Source organism: Hyperolius riggenbachi, chromosome 10, assembly GCF_040937935.1.
Source record: "Hyperolius riggenbachi isolate aHypRig1 chromosome 10, aHypRig1.pri, whole genome shotgun sequence".
Classification (NCBI taxonomy): Eukaryota; Metazoa; Chordata; class Amphibia; order Anura; family Hyperoliidae; genus Hyperolius; species Hyperolius riggenbachi.
Window position 1 is genome coordinate 261,477,070 of NC_090655.1, and position 12,300 is coordinate 261,489,369.

Below are 12,300 nucleotides of genomic sequence, written 5' to 3' on the forward strand. Positions count from 1 at the left end.
AAATCAAACCTTGTCAAACATGAGAGATCTCACACTGGTGAGAAACCATATCAATGTGCTGTGTGTAGGCAATGTTTTGAGCGTAAATCAAACCTTGTGACACATGAAAGATCCCACAGCGGTGAGAAGCCCTATTCATGTGCTGAGTGTGGGAAATGTTTTCTTCAGGAATCACATCTTCTCAGTCATGAGAGATCTCACACTGGTGAAAAGCCCTATTTATGTGCTGAGTGTGGGAAATGTTTTCTACTGAAATCTAACCTTGTCAGTCATGAGAGATCTCACACTGGGGAATAGCACTGTTCATGTGCTGAGTGTGGGAAAGGTATTCAGCTTTAGTTACTGCTTATCAGATTATCAGGCGCCTATGTTGAGTGTGGGAAATGTCTTTGCTATAAGTGTTCTGATACATTTGGTTTACTTTATTTCTCTAATCGTCCTCCAGGATGAGTATCTCCTGAGGGAAGACTGGTCCCACCCCTTAAGAAACAGACAAAATAAGCACAGCCCATAGAATAGGCCTGAACGATTTTAGGAAAAGAATGAATTGCACGATTTCTGTCAAAAATTGCGATTTTGATTCAATTCACGATTTTATTCAAATCAAGCTTTAGTACAAAATTTACAATGTACAGTAACATTTACAAACATGCATTGTCAGAAAATGACATCATACGATCAAATTGATAGTATGATGTCATTTTCTGTCATTTTTGTAAATATTAGTGCAGTGCAGTGCATTGTGAATTTATCGAAACAAATCGCGATTAATCTAATGCATTATGCAAAGATAAAAACTAAAGTCAAGAATTGCTTTCAAACGTATTTATTAACAAACTTGCACCTGTCCTGCATGAACATTAACAGCAGTTCTTGCAGTGATGCATCCCCTTCAAATGAATGGCAATGTGCCAGGCATTAATAGCGGATCACCAATCCAAATGCAATAGGAAGAAGCAGCTGGCACCACCTGGGCAGTGGCACCAACCATCCATGTATTTATAGCTCTAAGGGCTGGTTCACACTACAAGAGCTTTTGTAAGCGGCAGTGCCACTTTGTGATTTTAAAAGCTCTTGCTAATGTAATTCTCACTGGAGCGATGTGGTTTTGTAAAAATCCCCAATAGCATTGCATTAGCAAGAGCTTTTCCAATCACTAGCGCTTTAAAAGCTCTTGAATTGTAAACCAGCCCTAAATTTCATGTATTCAGATGTGTCACATAGATACACAACGTTTCAGAGCGACTGTCACTGCTCCCTTATCAAGTTAGTGACAGACTGGTACCAGCAGTCACTCTGAAACGTTGTGTATCTATGTGACAGGCCTGAACAAAGCAAACTTACACCTATAAATACATGGATGCTGTGCCGCCTGTTTCTTCCTATTAAAGTAAACACTTACAAATGAACTAAAAGAAAGAACCATCCTTATTTTAAGGCAGTAGTGCAAAAAAAAAAAAAATCCTTAGTTTTCAGTTAAATAACATACAAAAAATGTAAACTGTTAAAGTGTACCAGTCTACCGAGCTGAAGCTCTGGTACAAAATCACATACTAATACTTGCCCTGAAGAGAGGGGAGCCTATTGAGGCTACTGAGCGTGGCCCTCAGAAGATTAGCGACAAGGCATTGTCGCTAAATCACTTCGGAGTCAAGCAGCTCCTGTTCCTGAATCATGGACGCTCAATAGCAGACTGAGCCCATGCATGCGCAGTAAGCTGGAGCCGTGGGCTCTGTTCTACTGCGCATGGGTGGGCTCACGCATGGCTACTGCGTGCCTGTTCACTCCATGATCCAGGAAGGGGGCCGTGCCGCGCTCTACAACAGGGGGCTTCAGATAAGTGAGGGAAGCGATCCTGCGGCTTTCCTCTCTGTAGGGAAAGTATCTGATTTTGAACCCGAGCTTCCGCTCATGTTCACTTAAATGTGTAAAGAAAAATGTGCAAAAATGCCCAAAGCAGTTAAAAAGGGTCTTCTTGCCCAACAGTATTGCACTTTGCACTCATGTAGAAACTTTCTCCTGAGAAAAAAAAAATATCTTATGACAGGTGACAGCCTGTCACAGTGAAAAACAGAACAAATAAAATCTTCAAAAATATAACAGTACAACATGACTTTTTCCCCGAGAACTAGTCTACACATCACTCTCTTTACAGATTTTTGGTCAAGAACACCAGCATGTCAACCTTGGATGGTTTTAGACACGAGCGCTGACATGTGACAACATTACCACTAGCACTAAACAATCTCTCTGACGGTGAACTGGTGGCTGGTATGCACAGAAATTTACAAGTCAGTTTGCTTAGCCATGGAAAGTTAACTTTGTGCACTTTCCACCAGGCCAGTGGATCTTGCTCTCCATCAATAGTTGGACTCATCAGGTAGTTTTCTAGTTCAGCTTTAAGAGCATCCTCCAACTGCACAGTGAAGGAAGGAGATAGCACAGCCTTGCTTTTGAAGAAGCTGCCCAGTGACCGCTTTCCCTTTCCAGCGGTGGACAGAGCTGCCTCTGCTGCACCCTGGGGCATTGTATCTGAGGTGCTAAGGGCCCTCTTATCCTTTTGTGCCACCTGCTCCATGTCCCTGGCAATGTAGTGCGGTATGGCTCGTGTTATCTCCTGATGTCTTAATTGTAGATTGTTTACTACTGTGGGCCTGAGCATCACTTTCACTCGACTTTTCACCGGACTTTTTTATCATGCATTCCTCGTGCAAAGGCTTGTGGTGATTTTTCAAGTGCCGGAATAAGTTCGTTGTGTTTCCGCTTGTAGTTGCAACTTTAGCGCGACAGGTTCTGCACAGTACCTGTTTCTGTTGCTCATCTGCAGTCTCAAACCCGAAATACTTCCAAATGACCCACGTGCTTTTTTTCTTGCAGATTAAATCTTGTAACTCTGGTTCTGCAGCAGAAGCCAGGGCCCAATTCACAACAAATTTTCAAAGCACGAAGAGCAGAAGCTATTAGTGAACTTGGCAGAAAGGTGTAGGTCACGTGATCACGGGATTGCCACAAGAAGACAGCCCCAGGACCACCCTAACTCAAAAATTGATCCTAGGTTGGTGATGTGAGCAGCTTGCGGGTCAGTCCAGTCCTTCTAAGCCTGCTGTGCAGTAATAACAAACTGCTTAGGAAGAGGGGGACCGTTAATCTTACCACCTGTGAACGTAGGGGCAGAGAATGGGTGCGTGCAATGACAGTGCTTGTTAAGTCAGCTGTGCAGTAACAGCTTGAGCTCGCTGCTCCGTGCACAGTGGTCAGCGTCGCTGCTCTCAACACTCCCGGCGGCGGTTCACTCTCTCATTCTGCCTACTACGGCCGTCGTCAGCTGGGCTGGCCACAAGAATGAGAAGAGCAACTTAGTGTTAGAGTCCTTCCTTAGCTCTCAGAGTCTGCACTCCTGAAAGTCAAGCTTCAGCCAGTTATAAAGCCTGGCCCTGGAACAACATATTTGGCTTAGGAATAGGATTAATCACAGCTCCTTTGCACAGTGCCCAGCAGCAGCAGACCAGGACAGCTTTGCAGATCACACCACACCATGCTGTGCCCTCATCCACACTGTCTGTGTTACAGGAGGCAGAGCTATGATTAATCCTAAACCAATAAAAATTGTGCCTAGTTTCAGGCTTGATGACTGGCTGAACAGTGACTGACAGGCCAGTGCGGAGTCTCAGAGAGCTTATGGAAGGACTCTAATGCTAGTGGCCCAGTTGAAGTAGTGTACTAAGTTCGGTGTAATAACAGCTTGCGCTTCCCACCAGCCCCACCGTTTATTTGAATACGTGGATGTTAATATAGTTTCACTTTCTGTGAGGGTGATTTGCGTGTCCATGGAGGCGGGGTTGGTCTCTGATGTGGCTGGCGGGGGGCTGCCGCTGTCCTGAAGTGAAGGAGCGTGGCAGGGGGCGGAGCCTAGTGGTGGCAGGGTGTCGCTGGCCTTGGCGTGAGTTACTGTGTGGAGTGGACAATGGACAGTGGAGCTGCAGGGTATTTGAGGGTGGCAGCGGCAGCAGCAGAGCCTGCTCTGCATTGTAGCTAGACTGTCATGTGCGGAGAACACACATAGCGTATGAGGGCGGTGGGGGGCGGACCCATTAGCGGCGCTTCACCAATCTATTTCATGTGGCGGGGACAGTAGGCAGAGCTGTGCTTAGCAGGCACAGCTTCTGCCAATCGCGCAACTTCTTGCGTATGACGCGGCGGTGGGCGAGCAGAGCTACACGGAGCTTAGCAGCCTAGCAGGCACAGCTTCTGCCAATCGCGCAACTTCTCGCGTATGACGCGGCGGCGGTGGGCGGGCAGAGCTACACTGTCCTGCACAGCGAGCGCTTGGAAAACCGAAGGTACTGACGATCCCAAGATCGTCTTTGTAGCAATCGCGGTTTCGGTTTTAAACCGCCGAAGCGTTCAGCCCTACCATAGAAGCTTCTCCTCCTCCTTGGCTATCCAGTTTTGTGACAGTTTCCCTACACCCGTGGTCACAGGCAGCACAGGGATACTTGGATGGGGGAGCCTGTGGGCACCTGTCTATAGAAACTCCAAGTTATGTATTACATCCAGCTGCAGGGGAACCTCTTTTGTGTGAGGGTTCTGTGGGGCTGTATACCTCAGGGTGTACCTTTTTATTAGCTGGTTCACTGGATGTCTGCTTGTAGGAGCAAGTATAAGGCCCTGCAGCCGCTGTCTCTCTGTGCCCATGTGGCGGCGCCCTCCAGAACGCTGCATCTGGACATACCGTATCTCCTCTGCTGGCGTCTTCCACATCTGTGCAGACGTCAGCAGATCATCAGCATCTTTCACTAATCAGAGAAGAAGGGCGGTCCGAAGATGAATGGAGGACTCCTTCGGCCAATCCTGGTGGGGGGTGGAGCTTCACCATGTGCTGGTGGCATCTTTTGCATACAGCAAACGGCGGCGCAGTCTCAACTTATTGGCAGCTCCTTCTGCCAGTAACCATGCAGGGGGATAACTTCCACTTGTATGTGGACAATAAACAGGTGTGGAGCTAATTGACGTCAGCTGTGGGGGCGGTGCCAGGCTCTGATTTAACCACGTCCTGTCTGCCTAACACAGAAAAACAGGAAAGCGTTTCTCTCAGGTCTCAGTGATGCCATGTGGTGTAATCTCGTGAGGAGCGAGATTTAACGGGAGCTTGTACGAGTGCACGCTCCTGTCACAAAGCACAGCTGGCCCCAGCGATCAGCCTGCCAGCCAGCGATCAGCGCTGGCAGGCTGTTTATCTAATGTAAGCATTCAAATGTATTTATATAGCGCTGACATCTTCCACAGTGCTGTACAGACTATATTGTCCTGTCACTTAACTGTCCCTCGGAGGGGGTCACAATCTAATCCCTATCATAGGCATATGTCTATGAAAGTGTAATGTATGTATTGTAGTCTAGGGCCTATTTGGGGCGGGTAAAAAAACTTCTTTTTTTTCCCCAAAAATGTTGATCTTTTATGAATTAAAAGAAACTAAAAATTGCAGCAGCAATCAAATACCACCAAGAGAAATATCTATTTTGAGAAGAAAAGGAGGTAAAATTTATTTGTGTGCTATGTTGTATGGCCGAGCAATAAACCAGTAACCCTCCTGGCGGTTTGTCAAAATCCGCCAGGGGGCAGCAAATACGTTTTTTTTTTCCTAATTTTTTTTTTCTTCATGTAGCGGGACGAGGTCTCGCTACATGATAGCCGCTGCTCAGCGGCATCCCCCCAGCCCCTCCGATCGCCGCCGGCAATCGGAGATCAAGAGATCCCGTCCAAAGAACGGGATCTCCTGGAGGGCTTCCCCCGTCGCCATGGCGACGGCGCGGGATGACGTCATCGACGTCGTGTTGTCAAAGGGGACTCCGATCCACCCCACAGCGCTGCCTGGCACTGATTGGCCAGGCAGCACACGGGGTCTGGGGGGGGGGGGGCTGCGGCGACGAGTATAGCGGCGGATCGGCGGGTAGCGGCGGTGATCGGGCACTGCACGCAGCTAGCAAAGTGCTAGCTGCGTGCAGCAAAAAAAAATTATGCAAATCGGCCCAGCGGGGCCTGAGCGGTGCCCTCGGCGGCATAGCCCGTGCTCAGCACGGGCTTACCGCCAGGGAGGTTAAAGTTGTGAAGAGCTGAATTGTAAAAAATGGCCTGGTCACGGGGTGGAGGGGGGGGATGGTATAAACCTCTGGGGCTAAAGTGGTTAAACGGAGCTATACACACACAAACACGTGCAAATGCTGAACGGCCAGCAGGCAGGCGGAAGCTGTAGCTGAAGCTATCAGACAGACTGTGGAGACATCAGAGCAGGCTGTTACTGCTCCACAGGTATTGTGTCTCCCTCCTCACCTCTGGCATTGCTGGTATGTAGAGTAGTTAGTGTGGAGTTTTCTACTAAACATTATAATAAAGTTACTTATATGTATAGGCCAATACTCTTTAGAAGGGACAGGGTCTCTTAAGTTTTCCATATTGGCTAGAATTACTTCTGCTTGCAAAGCTTCAGAAAGTTAGAATATTAATTTTCAAAAAAGCTAATGATTCTAAAGCTCTCTTTACTTCTGCTTATCATGTTTAATTTAGCTGAGAGAGACTTGATAACTGAATCTATTAGGGCATGTCAAGCTGATAGCTATTTTCCTTCTGTCCTTTGCAAATACGTTTGCTGACATTTAGGGCTTGATTCACAAAAGAGTGCTAACTGTTAGCACGGCCGTTTTTGCATGAATTTTTGCATCTGCGCGCGATCGCGAATTTTCACGCGTAATTAAATATTTTGGCGCGCAAATGCGAATTTTTGCGCAAGATCGTTATCTTTTCATGTGAAACTTCGCATTTGCGCGCGAAAATGATAACGATTTTGCGTGAAAATTTGCGTTTGCGCACGGAAATGTTTAATTGCACATGAAAATTCGTGATCGCGCGCAAACGCGAAAACAGCCGTGCTAACATTTTGCATTCTTTTGTGAATCAAGCCCCTACTGTTTTAAGGATATGTAACTGATCAGATAATGTAATTATTAACTGAATGACATGAACTTTATGTGGCTCAATGCTATAAAACAAGATGACGTTTTAATAAACCTGCACAGGAGAAGCAAGTTGGTAACTGAACACTTGTGTCTGTGCGTGCTTCTTTCAGGGCCTAAATAATTGGGAGTCCTAAGCCAATGTCACTATAGAGGTGTTTGGCCTCGCACTGAATTCTCTTATATTACAGGTCCTCCTGAGTTAAACCTCACCTTAGGTCAGGCCCGTTTCCAAGCTCGTGCGGACAGTGCGACCGCCCTGAGCGCTGGGTGGAGCAGCAGGCGGGGGAGAGTGGGCATAGCGCTACAACTTGCCTTCCTCAATCCCTGCAGGCAGCCTCTATCTCCTTCCTCCCAGGCAACTGTTGTATTGGTAACAGTGCCCCCTGTGATGACGTAATCACAGGGGGCGCTGTTATCAGTGCCGCAACGGATGCCTGGGAGGAAGGAGATAGAGGAAGCATGGATCAAGGAAGGTGAGTTGTAGCTCTATGCCCGCTCTCCCCCACTGCTGCCTTATTACTTCTACTTGGAGCTCCTATGCCTGGCTTTAATGGGAGCACCTATGCCTTGCTTTAATGGGAGCACCTATGCCTGGTTATACTGGGGGCACCCATGCCTGGCTTTAATGGGAGCAGGTATGCCTGGTTATACTGGGGGCACCCATGCCTGGCTTTAATGGGAGCAGGTATGCCTGGTTATACTGGGGGCACCCATGCCTGGCTTTAATGGGAGCACCTATGGCTGGCTTTAATGGGAGCAGCTATGCCTAGCTACCTATACTGGCAGCAGCTATGCCTGGCTATACTGGGAGCACCTATGCCTAGCTACCTATACTGTGGGCACCTATACCTGGCCAGCCTAAACTGCAGGCACCTATACCTGCCTCTGTGCGAGGGGGGGAGGGATTTTTACACCCGTGCCCTAGGTGAGATTTAGCCTAGAAACTGTCCTGCCTTAGATTAATACTTACCTGTATTGTTTTGCTTTTTATAAGCAGTTAAACACTCTGCAAAGTCTGATATTTGCAACAGATGTGACACTGAATTGCCATCGGGGTGTAATAGATCACATTGTGCAAGATGTTTAGCTAAACAGGTTCCAGATACAGGTGTAACCAATAGAGCCATGTAAGACCTTATGAAGACTATGAAGGATGAATTATCTTCTACTTTTGCAGCCCTTAGAGCAGCATTCCCAGTGCCAGCACAGACTAGATTAGAGCCGCAGTCCCAGCAGCCTCTAGTTCAGGAGGAACAGGCCATTCCTGTGATTGTATCCAAGGCTTGTACAGGCCCAGATTCAGTCCCTAGACCACACAACACCTCAATGTTTTCAGACACAGTCTCAGATGCAAGTACAGAGCCAACCTGCATCCCAGCTAGTCATTGAAGGAGCCCAGATAGATATTGTGAGTCCTACTGTAGTATCAGAGGAGGGGTATGAGGAGTCCTAGGAGGAGGGAGGGGGGCTATAGACTCTGATAGCTCACCTGAACCCAGACCCACCAGATCCCCACCCTATCTATTCTGTGAAGAAGATACTGTTGAATTGTTAAAGGTGGTGTATGAACAAATTCCTGAGATGACACCAACCTCTTCTGTGCAAGATGATATCTATAGAGGTTTCGAAGGTCAACCATCCAGACAGGCCTGGATATACATCACAGGAGCCTACAGGCACAGATGTCTTGGCACCCTAGACCTCGCCCTCCATGTACCTACAAACCCCCACTGAACCGCACCGCAAGTGCGGTGGCTGGCCCTGTTGCCACTTCCCCCTTACTTCCCTAGCCCGTCATAGGTAGCTACAGGTGATGGAATGCCAAGGGCTGGGTGAGTAATATCTCATTTATGCTGTGCTGGGGACTCTGCATAGGGAAGGAGAGAAGGTGGCACTAGGGAAGGGGAGTGAGCCGCCTTCCATCGTTAGGAGCCTATAGGCATGTGCCTACAGTGCCTTATGGTAAACTGGCCCTGCCAAGTGCTTTCCTGTAGACCAGAGTATTAAGTGGATTGTTGCATCTCAGTGGAAGGGTCTGGAGAGGAAGCTCTTTATTCTGAGATCTTTCAAGAGATGCTTTCCCTGTAGGGGAGGAAGATCAGGCTTCATGGACTAAATGCCTAAAGCTTAATGCCTTGGGGACTGACCTTTCAGGTAGTCTTAAAAATCCTGTGGACAAGAAAGCTGAGGTCCTTCTGAAAAGGGCCGGGCACTCTGCCTCATTTTCATTCAAGCCGGCTATATCCTCAATCTGTTTGGCCAGAAATCTGGACAAATGGATTGCTTAATTAAAGAATCATTTGGTGGCGGGAACATCGCACAAAAAATTTTTAGCATCTCTCCCTGTGATCATTAAAACTGTGGCTTTCCTGGCAGAGGCAGCCTGTGAGAGCCTCAGATCTGCAGCAAAGACAGCAGCATTGCTCAATTTGGCTCGTAGGGCCATTTGGCTCGATACTTGGGAAGGCGATATGAGGACAAAGCACAAGTTAGTGTGATGGAATTTCAGGCGGAGCTGCTCTTTGTTAAAGATCTTGAGGCGGTATTAGAAAGATCCTCACATAAAGCAAAGAAGTTCTCCGATAGAATGAAAAAGAGTCATCGTAAACCCTTTCAGGATAAGGGACCCTAAGGTGTCAGGGGGAGGAGGAACCAGGGGCAGTCCAGAAGGTGGATGTATAATTCCAGTAGAGGGAGATCAGCCTTCTTGTTCAACAAGACCAGAAATCTCACTACCCCCAAACCTGATAAATGACCAGAAGCTTACGGTCAGGGGGAGGCTTCTTTCCAGTTTGGGAAAGGATTACGACCAATCAGTTCATCCTAGACCTAATAAAGAACGGATACAGACTGGAATTTTGGTCCTGACCTCCCCGCCGTTGCTTAGTTACAGGGACCCCCAGGGATCCAGTAACTCTATTGGAGCAAAGGGTCATACAAAGGGTACCACTGGAAGACCATTTCAAGGGATTCTACTCGAAGGTATTCATTATCAAGAAACCTTCAAAGAAGTTTCGGGTGATTTAAAATCTGAAACCGCTGAACCCTAACATTGTGGAGAAGCGTTCTCAGATGGAAAGCTTTGCATCTGTTCAACATCTGATATGGCCCAGAGCATTTATGGCAAGTATAGATTTAGAGATATAGATTTGCAGTGAGGTTCGGCGACAACATTTGCCATTATCAGTACCGAGATTGGCCTTTCACAATATCCTCAGCTCCGAGGATATTTACAAAGATTGTAGCAGAGGCGGTGTCTTTCCTTCTTCTCCACAATATAAGGGTTTCCCTTAACTGGGCAACTTTTTGTTCCTAGCGGACTCTGCGGCAGATTTGCGCAGGAATCTACATTTTCCTGTTCAAGTCCTATCAGACTCGGAGTGGCTGATAAGTAGGGAAAAGTCCAACCTGCTACCGTCCCAAAAGTTTTTTTTAGGCCTGTTGTGGGACACAACACAGGAAAAGATTTTCCCCATGAGGAGAAAGCAGACAGATTATATTAGGGAAGTGATGTCACTCCTAGGACTGATGACTTCAACCATCCCTGTTGTAGAATGGGCTGAGGCTCGCACTGGGATACTACAGGCATGGTTATTGGACATCTGGAATAAGACACAGATTTCACTAGGCAGACAGGCCAAGGTGCCAGCTACTGTCTCACAGTCCGGCTACAGACAGGCCACCAGTGTAACCAGAGATCACCAATAAAGGTATTCACAGATGCCAGCAGTTGGGGATGGGGTGTCACTGCCTGGATCATCAGGGAAGTGGTCAGAGGAAATCCAAACCAGATCCTCAAATGACAGAAAGTTGCTAGCAGTAAAGACGGGTCTTCTCTTTCTAGCTCCTCATATTCTGAAGAAGGAAGTCATTGTTTTTTCCCGACAATATTGTAATAGTATTGTATATCAGAAAACAGGACGGTACCCGGGTACAGGATCTGAGAACTCTGGCAATGGAGATAATAGCTTGGGCAGAGAATAATCTCTTATCTCTCACAGCAGCCCATTATTCACATTGAATTGATATACAATAAGAAAAAGATAATTGAAATAATAAATAACTTCAGTCTCTCTCTCAGGATTGTTTGATGGAAACAGCTCTGCATGGCTATTCATTTCTGTTTTGTTGTATTACAATCCGTGTTACTTATACATGTTCATACTACTGTTTGTGTTTTTTACATTTTATTACTGTATTTGCCTATTAGGCTGTAATAAAAACCCCTGTGTGGATTAAACTCGATCTGTTGTTTTTACTTTAGTATTTATTTTCAATAAAAATCTTTGAAACTGAAAGGAATTGACTGTTTTATGCTGTTTATGATTGATGTGGGCTTGTCATATAGAGAATATTAATATACTTACATTACCTAACACTTTTTAAAATGCTAATCATCATAACATTGCAGGAAAGCACTTTGGAAGTGAAACAGCCTCCCCTGACCAGAGAACACTGTGACCGGCTGTGTGAGGGTTCCCTCCACTAGTGATGGGCTCATGAGTAGTTACCTACTTGAATTTGTGATTCAAATGATGCTTAATTGCCTCAGCTGTGTGCATGGGAGACGGGGGGTTACTTACCCAGAATTCTGTTGGCTTCTATGCATCCCAAACGTCTTGCACGCGACCTGTGAGGCACGTTGCAAGACTCACTACTGCAGACTTCCTCCTTCAAGCCTGGAAGGAGGAAGTGCGCTGTATTCTGTGCGGTACCGTCTCCCATGCACACAGCTAAGGCAATTAAGCCTCATTTGAATCACAAATTTGAGTAGATAACTACTTGTTAGCCCATCACTATCCCCCACCACAATCTACACAGAGATATTAGGGGGGGGGGGGTCACTACCTCCTCCTGTACTACCAGCTCTCCTCTCTCCATTGGTTACCAATCACTCAAATGATCCATTTTAAACTGCTTACCCTATCATACCAAGCTCTGCACTAGTTGTCACCTCCTTACATTTCCTCATTAATCTCCAGATACCATCCCACCCGAAACCTTCACTCCTCCCAGAAGATCCTCTTGTCCTCTAGCTTGGTCACCTCCTCTCACTCCCACATCCAGGACTTCTCATGAGCATCCCCTCTTCTCTGGAACTTTCTCCCACTGCCTGTCCATCATTCTCTGAACCTGGAAACCTTCAGGCTGGATTCACAGTGGTCAGTTGCAGATCGCACACGTTATAATGAGTGTGAACTGCAATGGAAATCGGACATAGATTTTAATACAAAGCCTGCATGCAGCGAGTCAGAATAACGCAATCGGGGGCGTGGCCAAGATGACA

The 12,300-nt window shown here is 46.9% G+C and overlaps 1 protein-coding gene across 1 annotated transcript in view; it reads left to right on the forward strand.

Annotated features, from left to right (window-relative positions):
- The window catches only part of LOC137535383 (zinc finger protein 850-like), a 132,432-nt gene that overhangs the window by 60,837 nt on the left and 59,295 nt on the right, over positions 1 to 12,300 (forward strand). Inside the window, exon 4 of the mRNA XM_068257213.1 lies at positions 9,716 to 9,740. Coding sequence (XP_068113314.1) covers positions 9,716 to 9,740 — 25 coding nt within the window. The remainder of the gene's footprint in view (positions 1 to 9,715; positions 9,741 to 12,300) is intronic.